Source organism: Podarcis muralis, chromosome 6 (assembly GCF_964188315.1).
Source record: "Podarcis muralis chromosome 6, rPodMur119.hap1.1, whole genome shotgun sequence".
NCBI lineage: Eukaryota > Metazoa > Chordata > Lepidosauria > Squamata > Lacertidae > Podarcis > Podarcis muralis.
Window position 1 is genome coordinate 50,455,009 of NC_135660.1, and position 22,277 is coordinate 50,477,285.

The following is a 22,277-nucleotide window of genomic DNA, read 5'->3' on the forward strand; positions in this document are numbered from 1 at the left end:
ACACCAGTGTTGAAAGATCTGCGGTGGCTGCCAGGTCCAAACTGAGGTGTTAGTTTTGACATATAAAGCCCTCAATAGCATAGAACTCTGAAAGAGCACTTCTCCTCATATTGCCCTACCTGGATTTGGAGGTCATTTGGGAAACCCTTCTTCAACAGGAGCTGAGATCAAGTGATTTGGGACCATCAGAGGACCTTCTCTACAATGGCATTCTCCCCAACTGGCACCTCTGGTCTGTTTTCCAGTGTCAGCCAGCTGAAGCCGGACCCCTTTTCCTCCACTTTTTTTTTTTAACAGGCTTTTTGAATCTTTGGGAATGGATATGATTGATGGAGGTGTTGTTGATATGTTTCACTTGCATTTTATTGGTTTTTAAAATATTGTTTTGATTTGCCTTAGGGATCCCTTGTGATGAGGGTTGAAATGTATACATAAATAGAACACAATACTTTAGAGTTCCATGTGAAAGCAAACACATTGCAATTTTGTGTGGGGAAATTGATGAGGGAACTTTATAAATGTCCCTTTTCCTCTCAAGTCAAAACCCTGCACTTGGAAACATTCCAGTTTCTGAGGCAAACCTTCAAGCATGTCAGAGTTTTCTGTGAATATGTGGTAAAATTAATGTCATGGCATTTCTCTGCTGAGACAGGATATTTCTCGATTTTAACCTACCTTTCCAGGTGGCTAGACACAGTACTGCCAATCTTGCTTCAGACCCATTTTATCACCTTTGCTTTCCTGCTTACACCACATAATAAGAATATAATAACAACAGTAGCAAGAGTTGAATTTCATGGTGCTGCTCTTCAGACCCACAAGCAACAAAGCCCACCCATGACACAGATTGCATGGAAATCTTATATTCATTTTTCTGGATAACTTTAGTGACAGTCCATTCTTTACTGCTAGCAGCCTAATTATTTGGCTGCTTCCAGCTGTTGTGCAGCAGCTTACTCCACAACAGGCATTCCCAAACAGTGATCCATGGACCACCAGTGCTCTGCAAGCTTCGTTCAGGGGGTCTGCAGCATCCCCACATTAAATATTCATATTGTTTTTTAATTGTATTTTTATTGCTTCTGTTTGTTCTACATTGTATTAAAATCTGAAATTCAGTGAACTGCAAATTGCAATACACTAAAGTAAAACATAAGAAATATAAGAAGCAATAAAAATACAATTAAAAATCACCCAGCACAGTGCACTACAATTGCTACAACAGGCAGAAAGATAATTAAGTGGTCCATCGAAACTATTGAGAACTGCTGCTCTACAACCTTCTGAGCAAGATGAGGGAAGACCTGGACAACTTTACCTAGCTTGCCTCCAAAAGCAACAGGATGCCCTACCCCAGTAGCAGTGATCCTGCCCACTGATGGAGGATTTGGGGGAGAAACCTAAACTGCCACCCCCAGCCATTAACTGGGGGGGGGGGAGAGTTAGGATTGCTATGCAACAGCTTAATCCTAGTCACATCTACTCAAAAGTGATGTTCCATTGAGTTCAATGTGTTTTACTCCCAAATCACAACACAATCCTAACCATATTGAAGTCCTGTTGAATTCTGTTGTGCTTACCCCCAGGTAATAATTGGGGTTGGGATAGCAGCCTATTTGTCTATATGTTTGCAGCCTAAATTGGGTCTATCCGTATCTTTTTTCATCTTCAAATAAGGAATGCATGTGCTCTTCTTGAGTGAATATTTTATACCTTTGTGCTTCTGAAAGCTGATCTGCAGCTATATCGTCTTGTACTGAAAGCACAGCCTTGAAAGGGTTTTTATAATTTTGTTTTCTAATACCCCCCCAATACATATCAATGTTATCTAATTTGAAAAACGTCTCTCTCCTCAGTCCTGGATCCCTAAAAACATTTCTCTCTGAATAAAGCCATTCATGCTTAGTTTGGCTTCTGTAGAGAATTCTATTAGCGATGTAAGCCATTTTGAGAAAGGCAAATGGTTGTTGTGTTGATATCTTGAGAAAGAAAGCATTCAGGATGTGAAATACCACATTCAAGGAGAAGGGGGATCACTTAAGAGTTCGACAAGTGAAGATAACAGACTGACAGATTTGCCTTCATTCAGACATGGCATACAACTTCAGCTGACAGTAAAGTTCATCATTAAATTAGCATACTTGAACCACATTGGCATTTACAAATCCCACACAACCTAGAATTCTGACATCCCTAATGATTTTATGTGGCACAGAATAGTAAAATGTTTCATGTTGCTTCATTTGCATTCATCAGTGTGCACTGCATAGATTTCAGTCTTGCTGTGCACATATTGTTGCACACCACCCCAATCTTCACGTGATGTGAGATTCCAGGGTTTCCAGGCACTTTACTCAGAGTTCATGTTTCCTTGTGGGAATGAGGCACAGCGGAGACTATGGTGTCTTTATGACAAATGGTTTGTTTACACATATGGTTTATTTACACATACAACCTGAGCCTACGACGGAGGGGTTCACAGAGCCCCCAAAAGAGCCTTAAGGTAAAGGTAAAGGGACCCCTGACCATTAGGTCCAGTCGTGACCAACTCTGGGGTTGCAGCACTCATCTCGCTTTATTGGCCGAAGGAGCCGGCGTACAGCTTCCGGGTCATGTGGCCAGCATGACTAAGCAGTTTCTGGCGAACCAAAGCAGCGCATGGAAACGCCGTTTACCTTCCCGTTGGAGTGGTACCTATTTATCTACCTGCACTTTGATGTGCTTTCAAACTGCTAGGTTGGCAGGAGCAGGGACCGAGCAACGGGAGCTCACCCCGTCGCGGGGATTCGAACCGCCGACCTACTTCCCACATAGTTGCAGCACTGGAGTCAAGCAGAAATCAAACACTGCTCTCTCTTTAGTGCAGTGTTTCCCAACCTTTTTTGGGCAAAGGCACACTTGTTTCATGAAAAAAATCTCGAGGCACACCACCATTAGAAAATGTTTAAAAAATTAACTCTGTGCCTATATTGACTATATATAAACTTTTACTTATGTAAAATAAAAAATAAAAAAATAGTAACAGCATAGAAGGTAATGGTTAGGCCCTCTTCCAAATATGCTGGGTTTTTATTTGCAGGGACTGTTCTACATGGGAAAGCATTCAGCACTGTCATTCTCCCATCTGCCAATTCAGGATACAGGATACAGGATATTAAGCATACACGTACTTCAGATTGAACTGGTTGCTTGCTTTGCAAGTTTTCATTTCCCAAATGACTGCCTTGGCAAGCGCAATACCTACCAGGCTCAAGGCTGGTCTCGCGCTGCCGCTTCCCGCGCTCTCAAGGACCCGGGAGGAGGAAGGCGTGAAGGGAATCCCGAAGGCGCGAAAACCTCGCGCATGCGCAGGCCTTCCGCCTGCGACAGCCCAGTAGGCCGGCCGAAGCGAGTGGCGATGGGATGTGGGAGGGAGCTCGCTCGCCGCCCCGCGTGTGCCTATGTGGGGCACGTTACAGCCCCGTGACGTCAGCGCCACGCAGGCAGCCAGGCAGGCAGACAGCGAGAGCCCCGCGCTGGGCGGCCTCTCCTCACCGCCGCCGCCCTGCCTCTCGCCGCCCGACTCGCCCGCCTCCCTCCCACGGCACACCAGGCAACGTCTCGCGGCACACTAGTGTGCCACGGAACACCGGTTGGGAAACACTGCTTTAGTGTGCTGCTTTCCTTCCTAGGTCAGATCCCTCGCTCCTTTCAACTCTAAACTCTGGCTTTTGTCTTTCTCACTGTGAGTTGAGGGAGGGACCCCACCTACTTGCCATCTCCCACAGGGCCCCTTTCTTTGTTTTCCTTCAACCTCACCAGGAGGCTAGTCTGGCTGTTTCAAAAATTTGAAACCTTGATTAGATTTTAACACTTGCTGGGTCCAGGGATTAGAAGGGTGTGACATACAGTTTAACACCCCAACTCATAACAATATGCATGAAAAATGAAATTTAATAAGGATAATTAGAATTTCAATAAAATAGACTAGTTATTTCAATATAATTACAATTACAGCTCTTTTCATTTATTGCATGGTGGTTATACAATATACAGTATATGCAAAGATGCAAATTGAATAAATAGCAGAAGTTACTGTTCCTTCATTTGCATTAGCATTCCATGATTGTACAACAACAAATCCTCTGTTTATATAGAAGTTCATTCGGCTTTCATTGAAACTCCTTATCATGATTAAAAACCTACTTAAACTGGTACATTTGCTCATATAAAAGCATGAGATCTGAAAGAAAAATATATGGAAGATAAAATAAAAATTTAGAAGGATTTATGTTCTTGTTCTCCTACTGATTATGCTTCTACTGCATTTGATCTCTCTCTAAATAGGTGTCACTACAAATCCTCTTCCCCAGTTTGATGCTAGGGTGAAATTCCCACAGACTAAGGCCACATCTAAGTTATACACTTAAAGCACTACCAAAAATTATGTGGCTTCCTGCAAAGAATCTTGGCAACAATAGTTTAAGCGTTCTGAGAGTTGTTAGGACACCCCTAGTCCCCTCACAGAGCTACAATTCCTAGAGTTACCTGTAAAGAAGTACCTGTATTGTGTACTAGAGCAGAAATTAAGCTGGCTGATTGCTTGGGTTAGTTGCCACCAATTTTTTTGAGCTAGGAGGCACATTTTGAATTTTTAAAAATTGGCTGCTATATGTGCGTGACATAACACAAAATGGTTGTTGTGCCAGAGCAAATTTATATAGTATTTTTGGACTTCCCTAACTTAAACAGCTTTGGGTATCTGTTGTGATGGAAATTAAAAACAAAAAATATCTAGGTAATGACCTGGGCTCAGTGCTAGCTGAAGATATGGAAATGGTAACTTATTTCTTAATAGCAGCCCAACTGACTATCACTCAGAACTGGAAAACGGTAATGCTGCTCTCCATAAATGACTGGTGTCTTAAAATTTGGGTAAGAGTGGAGATGAGATGCTCAGCTGTCCTGATTAAGCTAGCTTCCTGCCAGGAGTTAAATGTACAGGCAGCCAGGTCACTATCAGGATCCTCCTCAGAGGCAGCCAGCAGAAAGCCTTAAAGCAGCGCATTGTGGAGGGGCTTGGGCTGAGCCAGTTGAGAGCCACTGGATCCCAAGCTGGTTTCACTGCTGTTGTGCACTGACAAGATCCATGTCTGAAAAATACATTGGCTTCAGGCTGCTGCAGCGTCTTACTGGCCCCCCATCTCCTACTTGTGAGCAGCTGTGAATGCTATGGTTGCCCTACTGGTCCATAAAGTCCCATCAATGGGGTGGATTGCACCCTAATATGAGAATTAGAGAAGGGAAACAGCAAAACAGTGTATTTATTGAGAGCCTTTTCATTCAATACTGAAGCAAAAATGCACAGGACGGCATATAATCTGTTTCAGAATAGATTTAAAATACCATTTTCTTCCTTCACTTTTCCTTGCTTGGATATTTTGGTTCGTTCATTACTATTTCTTAGTTCTATACCTAGTTTTGCATTGCTACATTAATGTAAAAATTATTTAAAATTATTATGATAGCTGTTACTGTTGGACTGAATAAACAAAGAACCATGTATGCCATCTTGAGCTCTTTGGAAGAAAGGTGGGATACAAATGTAATAATAAAACTTTATTGACTCTGAAGTTTATTAAAAGGGGTGGATACATTTGCTTGATTTTTATATGTATATAAGGATTCTGAAAAGTAAGAGGGTGTGATCCTTTGTCCTCACCCACTTATTTAGCACTTCTGAATCCTCTATTTTTCTCATTTCACTGGCTCCCCCTCCCCATTCTATAATTTGGTCCTTCATCAAAGAACTTGATGCACAGACACATTGATTGCTACAGCATTGCAGCACTGGCCCTTTGCAATGTTAAATAGAGCTCTCCACTGATAGAGGACTTATCTTTCCAAATTACCTTTACTTTGATTGGTAGTTTAAAAAGTTTGGCTGCCTTTTTCTAACTAGAAAAAAGAAAAAGCCACAAAAAGTTGGATTTTAACCCTCTCCATAAAATAGATTCTTAAGAAGTGGTTTGAAACTTGCCTCTATGCTTGTAGGCGTGAGCACAGATTGCTTAATGTGGTATGAAATGAAAAGCTCATTTGTCGAGCTCATTTGTAGTTCAATATATAATCTTAAATTAACAGAGTCACTGGTTTCACATCACTTTTTAACAGCAGATAGTTATTCAGTGGACTCAATCAGGTTTTATTTAGAACAATTAACAAACTGCACAGCAGTACAGGACTGAATAATTTTCCTCAGCCCCCAAAGCATAAGTCAAATGATAACAGTATTTTTCAAAGGTGTAAAATTATTACTAGGTCGACTGAATCTCCATGGCTATGTGCTGAGACATTTTTAAGTATACTGTATGAAAATGGAATATTTACAGTGCAACCCAAAGCATATCTACTGAGAAGTCCCACTGAGTTAATGGAACTTACTCCCATGTAAGTGGAGATTCCACTGCAGCCTGAGGCACAATTACGTGGAAGTTAAGTCTCACTGGTGTTTAGGATTGCACTGTCAATCTATTAGACCCAAAGTTTAAAGCTCAATCTTGCACTAGTTAACCAAGAAGTAAGTCTGCATGCATTAACTTGGGTTGACTCTAGTAAATGTGTTTAGGATTGCAATCTTGCAGTGCAGTCTTATGCATGTCAGCTCAAAAGTAAATCTGAGATCAATGAGATCTACCCCCAGGTAAGGGTGCATAGCATACAGGACAATTTTCTTTCTTTCGAGGATTGCATTCTCTCAGAGAGAATTCTGCTGAGGGCCAGAAGTTGCTGGTGGAGCCAGATTAACTAATCTAGAATACAGTTCTGCTTCATTTTCACATGGCTACCTCAGATTAACATTTCTAGTCCTATACAAGTCCACTCAGAGGTAAGTCTAACTGGGTTTGATGGGCAGGGGCTTGCCTCTTTCTGAGGTCATTTTTGAGGTAACATACTTCTGCATACCTTGGGGTTTCCCTAGTTTGCTGAAACTTCTTGTTTGTTGGTGGCCCCATTTTGACTCGAAATTAATTGGCATTCTGCAGCCATTTACAACGATTCCTGATTAATAGCATGAGAAAGATACACACTCCCTCCCATCCATCTGAACCATTTTTTTCTCAAACCAACCATCTGAATGCAGGCTACTCTGGTGCAAGTGACTGATTACTCCTGACCAGAAACACCACTCTTAAAATTGATATTTGCCCTTCTCACATCAAAACAGTTCACTTTTGGAAAGAGAAGCAGAGTTTGCAGTCTCCATTCATTTACATGCTACCTCTGCATTTTCTGAGCACACTTGTAAAAGGTCTTCTCCTTACTCAGTGTAGGGTGGGCAGGCACCCTACCATGTGTACAGCGCTAAGAAGGTGCATTCCTGGGGTTTTTTTTAATCCAAGAGGACAGTTGTCAGTTATTTCATGAAAGATGATCACGGCCCAGGGAAACGCAAGCCAGTATTAACTTCTAAACTTGTCACTCTTTAGCAATTTAAAATCACCTGTAATGAATTCATTATCTGATTCAGGTCCCATTCTCAGGTAAGCGTACGCAAGATTTAATATGGATTACATTTGACCAGGAAATCCCTGCAAACATCTGCCTGCTGATATGCAGATTGTTGAAGTGTCAAAAGAAGTCAGTAGAAAATAACACATTTTAGAACAGTATTTAAAAAGTGCTCAGTCAACAAATATCAAAATGCTTGAACTGTATATAGAAATTTGTTTAGAGTAAATGTTTGTAACTTCTGAGAGTGTAGTTTGAAAAGTGTGTGTAGCTCTTGAAAGTACTCTGGTGGTTTTCTTCAGAAAAATAATGGCAAGAGATCCTAGAACTGTCCTTTTGTGGAGCGGCTACTGTGCCTTCACGTAGCATCTTCACAGCAGGTAGACATTCAAAAGTTGAAGCCTACCCTGACATGAAGATATAGCAATGACGTGTGCAAACTCCACCCATTGAATGCAGCTGTTGAAGGCTCCCATTGGGAGCAGTACCGGGAGGGGGGTAGTAAATGCAAAGTACACTCAAGTCAACCAGACTAATAATAATAATCATTCTTGTGCTGCTGTTTCTCATCCTGTTTTTGTTTTAATTTTATTACCCTGAGTCACTGCGCTGGCAAAATATTTCTGAGAAAGCTCCCAGCCTTGCCTCTCCCCACCCCCACCCCCTTTGTGTGCCTGCGTATGAGAAGTTCAGGAACTTGTTTTCTCCCTTGTTGGAAAAGATGACACGCTGACGCTCTTCCGATCTTCCATGTGGAAAAGCGACGGCGGCGGCGGCTCCCGCCCCCCTCCCGACCAAGTAGCGGTTTCTCTCCCTCTCTCTCGTGTCACGCTCCAAAGTGATGCAATGGAGCAATGCGCTGCGCCTTTAAGGGGGCTTCGCTGCTGCACATGCTCAGCTCTTCTTTGTGTGGTAGTTTCTCGGCACGACTCCCCTGCAAAGCTGTAGGGGAGGCTGAAGCAGCAGCAGCAGCAGCAGGAGGGGAAACAGATACACACGGCGTTGCAATCCTTTCTGCTGCCTCCAAAAAGGCGGCGGGGTGACGCTCCTGCCCTTCCTGAGGCTTCCTTCTGGGGCGGCTGGGACAGGAACTTTCGGAGAGGTCGGGGGGGGGGAGAGGGAGGGAATCCGCCGCCAGCAGAAGCCTCTGCGCCTCCTCTTCCCCTTCACTTCCAGCTGGGAGCGGGGCTCGGAGCCCCCCAAACCCTTTCTCGGCGCAGTTGCTTCAGCAACGAGTGGCCTGAAGCGGCGGGGACGGAGCCGCGGGGAATTCCTGCTTTCTCCCGCGCTGGCTGAGGAAGGGCCTGGCAGTCCAGAGAGAGAGAGGGACGGCTCTGCACAGACCCGGCGGAGCGGGAAGGGGGGGGAGGAGGAAGAGGAGGGATTCAGCCCCAGCGAGCCGCCCGCCTCGGAAAAAAGCAGATTACCAATTAACCTTTTAAAAATGGCTGCTTCCAAACTGTCAGCTGGGACAGGAGGAGAGGGCTTTTAACTAAGCAAGCGCGCCCCCCTCGCCCCATCTCGGCGGGGACGGACGGGCGGGCGAGGAACTCGGGGCCCACTTGGGGCGGGAGGCTCTGAGGGGATCCTGAGGGCGCTTCTCTCAGCCGCCCGCCCGCCTGTGGGAGGAAGAAGCATCCCTTCCACCGCCGTCCTTGCCCGGCTGTTGCTGCTTAGAGAGGGCGAGCTACAAAGGAGACTGAGAAAGGGGGGTGCGGAGAGACGGAGATATATATATATATTGGGGGGCGGCGGTTGAGCAGCAGCAGCAGCAGCGTTACCCTGAGTGGGTTGAACGGGGGCATGTCGTGAGGGGAAGCGACAAGGTCAGGAAGGAGCCCATGGAAGACGGAGGCAATGAGCCCTGAGGACGACGAGGAAGAAGAGGCGGGAAGGCTGCTGCTGCTGGTGGTGGTGGCGTCGTTTCACCTGAGGGATAAACGGGAGGTGTTGTGAGGAGCCTGTGGACAGACGGAGGGGGAAGCAGGGCTTGGCGGTCTCCCTTATTTCGCACTATAGACCGAATTAACCAGTTCTCTTCAGGACACATTTTCCCCATCGGTCTCTTGTTTTGTGCTGCTTCTTTTTTGAGGAGGGGGCGCGCAGTCTCTGCTCCTCCTCATCTCTGCGTTCAACTCGCTCTCTCCCTGACCTGGGTGATGTTCCTGGAGCGGCGGGGCTTGTTTTCCTCTTCGTCAGACCTGCACAAGGAACTGGGTTAATCTCGCTTCCCGGCCCGCCCGCCCCCCTCCGCGCACCGGGTCCCGGCTCTTGTGGATGTGCTCTGTGGCAAAGATGCTGGATCCTTTGGGAAAAGTCCTGCGCAGGATAGGAGGCCCTCCTGAGATCTCTGGTGCCTGGAGACCTTTTTCTTGCTCCTCCTGCTGCTTCGCCACCCTTCTGGATATGCACAATTGGCTGCTTTTCTATGGATTACTGTACCTGGTTCTGTATGCCCAAGTCTCCCAGTCGAAGCCTTGCGAGAGGACCTCCTGCTTCTCGGGCCGATGTCTGAATTCTACCTGCATCTGTGACCAAGGCTGGGTAGGAGACCAGTGCCAGCACTGTCAAGGCAGGTTCAAGTAAGTGTCACCATCTTCTGATCATACTCTTTCCCCCCACCCCCTTTTTCCTTTTCCTGCTGTTATGTTTTATACCCAAAGTGTCTTTGCAGAAGTACAAAAACTAAAGCCGTCTGCCAAGAATCCCTAGATCATCGTGTGCTTGCTTTTAATGAGAAGACAAGGAGGAATCTGATAGTGACTTTCCCTTTGATATGATCATGAGAGCGATAATTCTATCTCCCTTAAAAAATAGAGAAAAAGTTAATTCTTAAGGTTTTTCCTTCAAAGCAAAGGTTTTTATTCCATTTAATGTTCCTCTCCCCCAATACTGTTCATCCAAGTTCTCTCACAAAGGTGTAATATATTAATCTACACCTAACCCTGTTTAAATGTGTTATCAAACTAGCCAGCTTTCTCTGAAGGTTATAGTAATCCCCAGTAATTTAAGAAACCTCGCCTGTTAAAGCTGAATGAGTGAGTCATAGACAGCAAAAGAGGATTGAAAATAGTGGTTTGGATGTGTGGTGCACACTAAGGACTGTGTGCTGTGGATATAAGTTGTAGTAGCTTGTTCATTTATATGAAACATGCTTAAAAAGAGGAACCTGTGCAGTTTTGTGGCTAGAGTTATGGAGTAAAGGTTAGTAATGCAAGGATTTCATCCCACTTCTGCTAGTGATCTGAGCAGTTACCTTGTGCGGGTTCATTTGCTTCTGCATGCTTTCTTTTTGTGCAGTGTGTAAAAGTGGGAATCAATATTTACCTTTGTGCACTTAATTGAGATTTATAATTTAAGATAATTTTAACAGCTAGGTGTTAAAATAAGGCAACATGTGTGTATTTACACACACAATTTCTGGGCAGCTGGGAAAACCAGACATTAAAACAGCTCATCTGATAAGAGAGCTGGCTAGAATCCATATTTTACAGGAGTACAGTTTTTTGCTCATGCTCATTTTTATTGATGTACGTGGTGAGCTACTTGCTTGCTTGAGAAAGAAACATTCTGCAGAAAATGGAGGGGGGGGGCCTTCAACTTTAATGGAGTATTTGTAAGAGTGAAAGTGGTTACTTAAGCAAGTTCATATTTTGATGACCAAGTTCTTGTTTGTCTTGTAACAATCCACAAAATAAGTTTTTCTTACTATGTAGTTCCACTCAGAAAGTCTGCATTTAGGGATTAGAATGTGATTCCTTCAAAACAGTTACTTTTATCTTAGTGTCAACTGCATTCTATTTTATACCTTAGTCTAAGTTTCTGATAATTTAAGACAAGTAAAATTTCCAGATGATAATGTATCCCTTAGCTAATGTCTACAATAATCAGTACCTCCAGTAATGATACAATAATAGGGGGATTTTCTTGGTTGTTTAGTATTAAAGGATTTATTCTTTGTCACACACAATATTCACATGAGGAAAGTGAAACTGACAGAGGGAACATTACCTAAAGCTTGCTTGTAGAATATTGTAATGCTTTTTCCAAGTTAGCGTTGGGAATATTTAGCTGAATGTTCAAGGTATAATTATCCATTAGCAGAAGAGTGTTTCAATGAGGAAAACTTGAGGACTTCTGGTAAAGTATAAAAATAAACTTGCAAGTTTTTGTTTTATCTCTGTGTTGAATGACTTTGAAAGTGTTATTGATGTCATTATTGTTCTATAAATGAAAAATAGGTTTGGGATTCTGTAAATGCTGTAAAGTTAATCTGAAAAAGAAGGGTTATAATGCACCTTTATTGTAGTATTGAAGTATTGTTTTTGATATAAGATACATCTGCTTCTGTATCTGAAGCATAGCAGAACAAACCACATACCTGATAAAGTATCTCACAAGACTTGAAGTTCAATTTATTTAAAATATTTATCAATTGACTTTCCTCTAAAGGGGCTCAGGGCAATGTACAACAAACATATAAGCATAACTGCATAAACAGCAAAACCATAATCTTAAAAATAGATATTTACAACGCCTTAAAGCACTGTTTCAAATGTAGTTGCTGAGGATTAAATACTCCATGGTTGTTCTACAAAAATAAAAATGTTTCAGTTGATGTCTGCAGAGTGAGAGTGACAATTCCAGAGTTAGAGTTCCACCACAGAGAAGGCCCTTCAATGCAAATTGTCTCCTCAAAATCTGATTGGGACCGTGTAGGGAGTCGGGGGGGGGGGGGAAATCTACTATGAAACTAATGAATCTTAAGCTTCAGGGCCCCTAATCCCAGGTGGACCCCAGAAGTGACTTTAGTCTGCATTGCTTTAAAATGTTGTGTCTGTTAGACCCAGTTTAAATCACATGACTGATTGATTTTTTAAAATGTATATATTTCAACAATTCCAGGTTTGTGAGTCAGTAGCTAAGTAGTTTGTAAAAGTGTGTGATCTGTTATGGAACAACCCCAGTGAAGAAGATAACAGGCCTCGTTGCTCATTGTGAAGAGGCCTCCATGACAGTTCAGGCTCCCAAAAATGTAGGTCTACTACTGGGACTGTGGATAGAGCTCTCCCTTGCCAGTCTTAAACTTAGTTGGCTGGTAATGGAGAAGGCACTCTTACATACTGTATATTTGGGTCCTGATCCATTGAGGGCTGTATAAACCAGGCGCAGTAGCACACAAGAATCCCAAACAGATATATTATAAACTATATAAGGCACAGTTCTTACACTCTAAACCATGGGTAGGCAAACTAAGGCCCGCGGGCCAGATCAGGCCCAATTGCGTTCTGGATCCGGCCCGTGGATGGTCCGGGAATTGCCATGTGTATCGCCAGTGCATGCGTTCTTTCCCTCCCTCCCTCACACAGTGGCGGCGGCGCCTCCTCCCTCCTGGCTTCTCCCTGCCCTGCCTAGAGGAGGAAGGGGACTGGGCTTCGTTGGTGCCAGCAGCAGCAGCGCTTGAGCGGCTGCCATTTTAAGCAGCCCCTCTCCGGAGCCCTTTCACGCACTGCTCATTGTCCCTCCGCCACCACCGCCGCCACCAGCCCCTGCCGCTTGCAAGACACAGGTAAGCAGCCACCAGGGCTTGTGGTGCTCTTGCATCATTTCCCCCCACCCCCAAATATAGTCCGGCTCCCCACAAGGTCTGAGGGACAGTGGACCGGCCCCCTGCTGAAAAGGTTTGCTTACCCCTGCCCTAATCTCAGCTCCCATTGCCAGGGTTGGTTAATTTAAACTATGACAGAGAAAAAGCCAAATTTGAAACTTGGTTTAATTTTTGTACTTCAGGTATTTCCCAGATTGGATCATATGGCTTGATATAAGTTGTTATAAATTAAGGCTTTTGTTTTTAATATATTAGCATTGCATTCAGGTTTTCTTTCCAAAACATCTTTTGTTTGTGTGTGTTTAAAAGGCTTAATCGTACTGTATAATTTATATAAAAGAGCCCTAACTTAAATACACTGTTTTGAAGTGTTAATGTGTTAATTTTCAATGATGTTAAAAATATATAAATTTAATTTGTAAAGGTTTGTGTTTCTTGTATGATCTGTAAAAGAATTCAGTAAAATAAGACTCTTGTTCTTTCTTGATTCGTATCTTATATGACGTGAACCAAGAGGATATGCAGCAAGCTTAACTCATTGTGTAATGAGTGATTGGCATTAGCAAATGCTGCTGGTATTGACACCAGGGCAGTATCAGTTTAGGCAATTTGGGTGTTAATCTCATGTGAGATTTCCTCTCCATTCCTGAAAAACAATAACTTAGCAGGCAGACATCAGAAATGATTGATCAATCTTGGTAAGCATGTGTCAAAGTTAATTGACTGATTCCATGGTAACATAGCATTTCCTCTATAGGGAATTCGTTAAGATTGTAAGATTATTCTTTAAATGCTGTTCAGGGATGGATAAAGGATGAGGAAGAAACAACTAGGGGTCAACTTGATTTTTTACCATAAAAATAAGCATATCTCTATTAAACTATTAGGCTTCCAGCCTCTTGTTTTTTCACAGCCAAAGGTCAAACGAAATTAACCTTTCCAAAACAGAATTAGCATTAGCATAGCACACAAATTGCAGGGAGACAACCCTCCATTGGGCAGTACCTTTATTGGCACAAACCAAGATGTCACAAAAGTACAAGTTTTTGAATTCCCAAGAACTCTTTCTTAGGCAAAGTGTGACATAAAAAAGGAGTTTGTGGCATTTTGACTGGTTACAGTAAAGATATTGCCCATCCCTGGATTATGAAGTTTACTCTTATGGACTAACACAGCTACGTGTGTGTGTGTGTGTGTGTGTGTGTGTGTGTGTGTGTTTGCATGATAAAAGAAAGGCTTTAAAGGGATTTTGAAGAACATAGACATAGCAAACATACTATATATATTATATGCAGGTGTCTTTACTGCGTCTGGTGAACTATCAAGATTTTCTGATATTAACTAAATAATATTGTTGTTCCCTACTTTTGCTGCTGTTGCTTAGATCAGTGGTTCTCCGTGTGTGAAGCAAGGAAAAGCAGAACAATATAAGCTGTGTTTAGGGTGGGTGGAATCTCCTCCATGATCTCTCCATGTGAAACTTGCTTAGAAATGGAAAGCAAAAGGATCCCTTTCCCATCGGTTTAGTATAAGCTATTTTCTATCTCGTATGTTGAAATCTGGTGTCAGGCAGCAGCAATTTTTAGTTCATGTTTTCTCTAACATGCCTAAGGACCTCATTCTGCCTGCTATTATCGGCTTGCCCTGAGGCCACTGCAGTTCCAAGTACTAGGAAATATACAAGAATAATGGGAGACAAGTTAAAATTACAAATTCTTGAAGAATACTCATTATAGCAACATGAAAACCAATGCAATAAAATGATAACAGCCTACTTACTGGTATTAAAAGCATCAAGTGAGAAGGTGATAGAAACATGGATGCACATAGGTATAATGGAAACTAAAGCAAGCTATTAGACTCAGTGAGAACCCCTGGCCACTGTCGCCCCATGGTACCAGAGTCAATACAGGCCTGTAAATAAGTGCCTCGTCATTAATCAAGCACAATTTTTATCACCCAAGTTGGATAACTGTGAAGGATGCAACACCTGCTTAGAGTTAAAAAGCATGCCTGTGCCCATGGGCATAGCCAAGATTTTTGTTGGGGGAGGGGCAGGCTTTTGTAGGGGGAGGGAGAACCTTAGTTAGTGAAATATGTTTATTGATTTATGGGGGCAGCTGCCCCCCGCCCCCCTTTGGCTACGCCCATGTCTGTGCCTTGCACCTTGGCACCAAACTCTAAGGTGCCCAACTTACCTTTCATGGTGTGAGAGCCACACAGAACTCCATTAGCTGCTCCACTGGAACTGGCTACTCCTGCAAGAACCCTTTGAGAATCTGAAAAAACACTGAACTCCATGCCTGTTCTGCAATAATTTGTTCAAGTGGCAACTTTATGACCCTGTCTGCCTCAGTCTTCCAAGATTTCATAGCTCTACTGGCATAAGCTCCAGTTCTTTCCAGGCCATTAGGGTACACTCCTGAAAATGTGTCATCTGGTTATCTGACAACACATTGGCAGTGACATGCTGAGTTCTAAAACATGGTGAGCAAGAAAGATCAAACTGAAAAGGAGACAACAGAGCACAAAGGTCCCAACCATGGACATGACTCTAGAGTGCTTAGATTTAAGAGACTTATTGATGGATTGTGGCCTGGTTGTCACATCAAAAGTGGGCAACTGAGTTAACCAAATCAGGAGGCCACTGCCAAATCGCCACTACAAAAGGGAAAACTCCAAAAAGTTAAACCCCTGCTTGAGCCTTTATCAACCCAGTTCTAGGACAATATAGCAGAATACCATTTGTCCTGGGAAATAACCTCAAAGCCAGCTGACCCAACTGCAACCGAGTTTCTTTTCCAGCAACAAATCTTGTCTCCAAAAGGAAATACTATTGTGCTCATACCTTTTTATTTTATTTTATCAGACAGCCAATTCCAGCCTCATGTCCCTGGAACTGTGGATTATCTTGTGAGCTTAACTGAGGTCCTCTAGTCTATTGCATCACAAAATCTATGCAAGAGGGCTTGACCAAGAGCTATCGCTTGACAGGCAGAGTTAAGGTAGCCACTGATTTCTGCAGGTTCTTAAGCATTAACTGATGTATCCTTCCCACAGAAATGGCCCCAAGCCTAAGCTTTGCCAGCAGGAAGACAGGTGGCAGTACTGGTGAAGGGAATCCAATTCAATACCTAGTAAGGTAATCACCAAGCAGGGACCTCTGTCTTTTCTTCTGCCATTGGCACTACCAATTCAGCAGGCAGATAGCAAACTCCTGTATCAAAAGCCAGCACCAGCTTTATTACTTTTTCATTCCTATTTCCCTCAGCCTCCAGTTTTGAGCTGCCAGCAAATGTGTTATAATACTGTTTAGCAACATTAAACTGAGTGCATACTGTCAAGCTTACCTAAGAACAGAAGACTCTGTTGGTACTTTATCCCAGTAATTTGATTTATTCTGTTTACTACATTTCCGCAGTATTGCCAGTATCCCTGAATTTCACCAGATACATCTGAAATCAGCTTGATTTCAAATTTACATCTCCAGCACAGAGCCATAGGAAGTTGAAAACCTATATAGTTATCTATCCTTGACTTTTATTTGATTACATGGTGATTTCCTCTATAATTTATGGGGTCATATTAGAACACTGAAAATTATTGGCCTTTAAAAACCTTTTAAAGAAGTTGAAACTAGAAACTGGCATATGCCTCAATGAAACCATGTAGAAATATTATTTTAGCTATGTCCAAATATTTGTGGAAGAAGCTTTACTGATGGTTTTAAGGAAGATACTATTATCTTCCATATCTTAGTGTGCTTTTACTTTAAAATAACTGCCTTTCCCCCTGAAGCTAATACAGTAGTCAACTGATCTGTCACGCTTATATGAAGATTCTTGTCATGTGTTATAATGGCTATAACGCTCAAGTGAGCTTAACATTGATAAAATATTAATGCCCAGGTACAGTCCTAGTCACGTGTGATTATGCATGACTAGTTGCACAACGATGGGAATGCACATTCAGATGTGCATCTCAATGCACATGTGATTGAAAGTAATGCAGCATGCATGGGCAACCATCAGCTGCATGTGTATAGGCATCTTGATTTACACCTTCACTTCCAGCTTCAACAAGTAAGCAGAAGCCCATTTCCACATGTGGCTATTAGGAATGAATTCAGCTGAATTGGATGTATAATATGAAACAGAGGTGGTGATTAGTATTTTCAAATATTTATTAGCATTTGACAGAGCCATGCTTGCAGTTCTGAGTAAGATCCATTATCTCCTGAATTGACAAATTGGCTCTCAAATTTGAATTTCATGGCAAGGTCCTGAGCCCCACCCCCTTTCTTAGATAATGTAACACATGGACACCAATATTTTGGGTTAATGGGATAAATAAGGCCACAACTTTATTGGTTACAGATGTGAGTGGTATTGGCTTAGACACAGTTTTTTTGCTGTGAGGCAAAATGCTCCCACAGCACTGTTTTTTTGGCAATTAACCCCGCCCCCCTTAAAAGTACCCCCAATGTAACCCCCAAAAAGGGGAGTAGATCACTGCCAGATTTTAATTCTGAAAGTAAATCTCAGTCCCTCTGGAGTTGGCCACCCCTGGCTTAGGCATCTGAAGTGAACCGACCATATCTGACTCCTGCCCATCATGCAGGTAGTCTCACAAGGGTCAACCACCAGTAGGGGGAGCCCTGTTGATGTACATCAACTGCGAGCTCCCCCAGGGTCCCCAATGAGGTCGTGGCATGGCCCTAGCCTATACGCTGGCTTTGGACAGGATCCACACTCCAGGATCCCTTTAATGGAATACCCTTAAAGAGGAGGGGCAGGTGAAGGCCACAACCTCCCCTCCCATAAAACAGGTTTACCATTGCCTAACCTTACAAAGTTGTGACGATTGCTACAAGGCAGGCGAAAACCACATGACTGGTGCCAGTTTGCCAAGGGGGAAAATTCCTATCTGGCCCCCTCAACAGGTGACCAACCGTAGTCCATAGCAAGATGGCGAACACATGAAAATAGAGCGGGAGGCTAGGAGATCCAACGCAGGAGGAGAAAGGAGACAGAGTCCTGGCCGCACGGGGTTTAAATCAAGTAAGCCACGCCCCCAGTCACCCAATTGGTCGGCCGTGGGGCGTGACGAGGCCGGGACTCCCAATGATGCGGGAGGCATTGTCACGCTCCCCTGCTGCACTTGGGGAGAGCTCGTGGCCAGCCTGCAACTCCGCCCCCCTGGGAAGTGGAGCAGTTTTGCTAAAGTAATTCTATCAAATAGTTTGAGGACTATTTAGTGGGGGACTAGTTGAAACTTTAGTTTTACCCAAAGTTCTAATTGCCATGTTGAGTTGTTGACCTGCTGTTTACAAATAAATACATCTATTGAAGTTTCCCTAACTCCTGCTGCTTCCTAGTATTCGCGCAGACATATTGCAAGTTGTCCTCACATAGTGATTACCCTTCCCAACCCACTGGAAGCTACAGTTTCCATTCTCTCCTTTTGCTGTCCTCAGGTGCTGCTCTGTAGTTTCTTGGTCCTTAATATGACGCACAATGAAGATTCATTCATTCATTTCTTGTAAAAAACAAATAAATTTCAAAGCAATTATGAAAAAGGTAAAACAATAAAATCAATATTAAAGCAAATGAAAATTACCTCAACTTTCTATGCATCTGGGTAGGCTTGTCTAAACAAAAATGTTCTTAGCAGGTGCCAAAAAGAGAACAGTGAAGGTGTCTGCTTGATATCAATAGGCAGGGAGTTCCAAAGTGTAGGTGCTACTACACTAAACAATTGGGCTCTTAAAATGCAGAATGGGTATTGTGCGGGAGCTGTAGGAGTGCCAGTTCTGCTGGATCGAAGTGGTTGAGTGGGCACATGTGGGGTAAGGCGATCTCTTAGATCTCTGAGCACGGGTTTCTTATGCTGACCAGGCTCACTCCTGGTTAGACCACAATTGCTCATACATGTATAGTACAAGTATTTTAGTTGACCAATCCAATGCCTTCTATTTACAGTGTGCTCTGGTTGCAAGTGGTTTTAATAGAAGTGCATACTATGTTAAATATCTGCAAAGGAAATAACCCACCTTGCAGATGAGACTAACTGCACTTTATACTGCTATCTGGTTAGTGTTTTTTTCTTCTGGAAATTGTGGGAAATTAATATTTTGCTTTCTCCTCCAAATCCCTGCCTGCCTGCAGAAAGGACTGCAGAGATATGTATATTTTAATGGTTTAATAAGATTGGTACTGCTTATGAAGGATGATAGTATTTACTATTTCCTAAGTTGTTCAATAATTTTATCTCAGTGTGCAGTATTTATTTAGCTTTCAGTTTAACTTGCTAATAGCCTGTTAAATTTCTAAATGCAGATTTATTTGGGAGTTATACAATAAATTCTAATTTTACAAGTAAAATATAGGCTACTGAGGAGACCAGGGAAAATGTTAAAACCTGAATCGCTTGTGAATGACTTGTTTAAATTTTGACCTAATTCTGAGGGAGTATGCACTGGCCTACTTCTTCTCTTACTGAAAACACCAGTAAAGAATATATCTATTGCACTTCTGCAATATGCTGATTCTTTGTGACATGATAAACAAACCTAAAAGCAATTTAGGAAACATTAACATTTTAAAAGTTATACTGTTTTTAAAATAAATTCTCCATGGGTCAGAAACATATAGACTTCATAACAGAAAACACAAATTATAAACCCAGTATCATGATATGGGCTTCAAACTGGATTTGGATTATATATTGATATATTGCCCAGCCTTAATAGGATGCTCCTGCATTTATAAATTTATAAATAATGGAAGCATTTTAGACCATTGCTTTCCTGAAGCTTTTAGTTTGTTTTAGCAGTGTAGCCCATGGCCTTATTGCTGTTTATCAATTCATCAATTGTTTATTAAATCTATATCAATCTGTGGCAATGCAATGGATTATTAAATTAGAATACCATTGAGAGTCAGGCCACAGCAGTTATAGTTCACAATGTATTAATAAAGCCTATAAACAATTATAATACACCATCAACACATTGGACAAAAGATTCCTGCATTGCAGGGTATTGGACTAGATGACCCTCGTGGTCCCTTCCAACTCTACAATTCTACGGCAAGTAGTGATGGGGGGCGGGGCAGAATTAAATTCAGTACTCATTTCAGGATGAACTTAACTAATTCACACTTTCTGAAACAATTTGAGAGCCAAAACTCAGTTATACTTTGAAATACATACCCAAACTTTGTGATGCAGTTTTATAACCAATCTCCCTCCCTCCCTCTCTCTCTCTCTCTCTCTCTCTCTGTGTGTGTGTGTGTGAGGAATGTGCATAAAAATGAATGTATTCATTTAAATAACATACAAAAATCATTATCTTAGAGGGAATGGCTTGTAGAAATGTGTTCATTAGTCAGAATTGCATAGAAACATGTGCTTATTAGAAGTTAGCACTGAAATGCTGACAAATTTTAAGGAATTTTTTTTTTAATGGCAAATTGCTACAGAAGTGTGGAGAACTGAATTTTAGAATGGAAAAATAAGAAATTGGGAGAACTGAAACTTAAAGACTCACTCATTCCTAATGGCAAGAAACAGGATTACTTAGTTCAATGGAATATTGAAAGAAACAGAACCAAAAAACCTTAGTTTGCATAAAAAAGAAAAGACACCTCTTAGCATTCACCCAGCATATTGGAAGTATAGGAAGAACCTCCATGTGTTGTGGTGGTGGTGGTGGGGGACACACCTGTTTTTTGGATCTGTGTGTATGGGTAGAGTGAACGATTTACTGAGCACTCAAATTCTAAGCATTTTTCTCATCCTTTGCAGAAAGTATATGTTCCAGAAAGGCAGAATATGAAGGATCATTTGAGGCTCACAGATTGAACTGTGTCCTGAACTGAACATTATGGTGTCATTAGCCCAAACATCACTTTTCTTGCTGAGACTTATGCCCTCAGCAGAGATAAGAAAATACATACTGGATGCTTGCCCGGAGCTTCTGGAGCTCCTTTGTGTCTTATTTACACTCAACTAAAACTGCATACAGCATTCCTAGCCTATGATGCCAAACTGAAATAGTTGAGGGGAGGAAAATAGGTCAGTTAACATTCCTCAAGTAACATTTCCAGTCATGCTTTGTTTCTAGCCCTGTTTCTTCCAATGGAGAAATCAGGTGATATTTCATTCATGGTAGTATAATTTCTTTTTTTGTCCTAAATACCAATGACGGATGAAAAATCAATGACTTGAAGGCATGCAGTATTAAGCAGTAAGTGGCTTGCAGGAGCCCTTTATTTCATTCTGGGTATGTGGTGGATCTGTGATGATGGAGAGGCAAACTGAGTGGTTCAAGGTGTGGGACTGGATGGGATATTCCCTTCTGGCCCTTCCCAACTTTGTGGTTCTCATTTTCACTTATTCTGTGTCTCCTCCTGTGTGGCTTGTATGCCTATAAGCATATTGCTTCAAGTGCAGGATTTACAGAGGGCAGAAACAACGTTTACAGACACATTACGTGTTTAGCATATTATTTTCCTTATATAACCAATCTTTAGACCCTAGCCTAGCCTATTTTTCTACAATGATAAGCCCACTGAGGATGGAACTTTGCTGTCTGAAGCTAGTCCACCTCTCCCTTAAGATCTTGAGGGGTGTACGGTTCAGTTTTCATGGATGATTCATCAGGAACTAATACACAGCTGTGTAGTGATGTGGTGAGATGTAATATATAAGAGCACAATTTAATGCTGGTCAATGAAGCACTTCTTCCTACAAGCCAGGAGCATTGGGACTACATCTCAATTTTACTTCCTCCTGTTCCAGGAGTTTCAAGGTCTAAATGGAGGACAGCTGTACAAGTTTGTTGTTGTTTGATTTTTATGGCTGCCCATAAATAAATAAAAGGATTAAGCTCTTGGACAGCCTTATGCTGAACCTGCTTTTACTGGTTGGTTTGTATCTCTGGAGTTTTATATAAAACAAAGGAGATATACATATATAACAAGGAGCTGCAACAAAATGTTGCAGTCCAGAGTGCTGCTCCTGAGCATTCTTACTTTCTGCTTGCTGCTTCTGACTGACAGCTTCTGCAAAACACTACTAAACCTTACAGGCTACAGACACAACCAAAGGGTGCATAACTAAAAAAAAAGTATTGCAAATTTTATTTGATGTCATTTTATCCTGAAACACAGTCTGG

At 42.3% G+C, this 22,277-nt stretch overlaps 1 protein-coding gene across 4 annotated transcripts in view; it reads left to right on the forward strand.

The window, feature by feature from the left end:
* The first annotated feature begins 8,331 nt into the window (after positions 1–8,331).
* ATRNL1 (attractin like 1) overlaps positions 8,332–22,277 on the forward strand; it is a 501,150-nt gene continuing 487,204 nt past the window's right edge. The window contains exon 1 of one of the 4 annotated variants that reach the window (XM_028730152.2): positions 8,332–10,073. In XM_028730152.2, coding sequence (XP_028585985.2) covers positions 9,769–10,073 — 305 coding nt within the window. In that variant the 5' untranslated portion in view covers positions 8,332–9,768. The remainder of the gene's footprint in view (positions 10,074–22,277) is intronic. The other 3 variants (XM_028730150.2, XM_028730148.2, XM_028730149.2) reach the window with 3 other exon arrangements.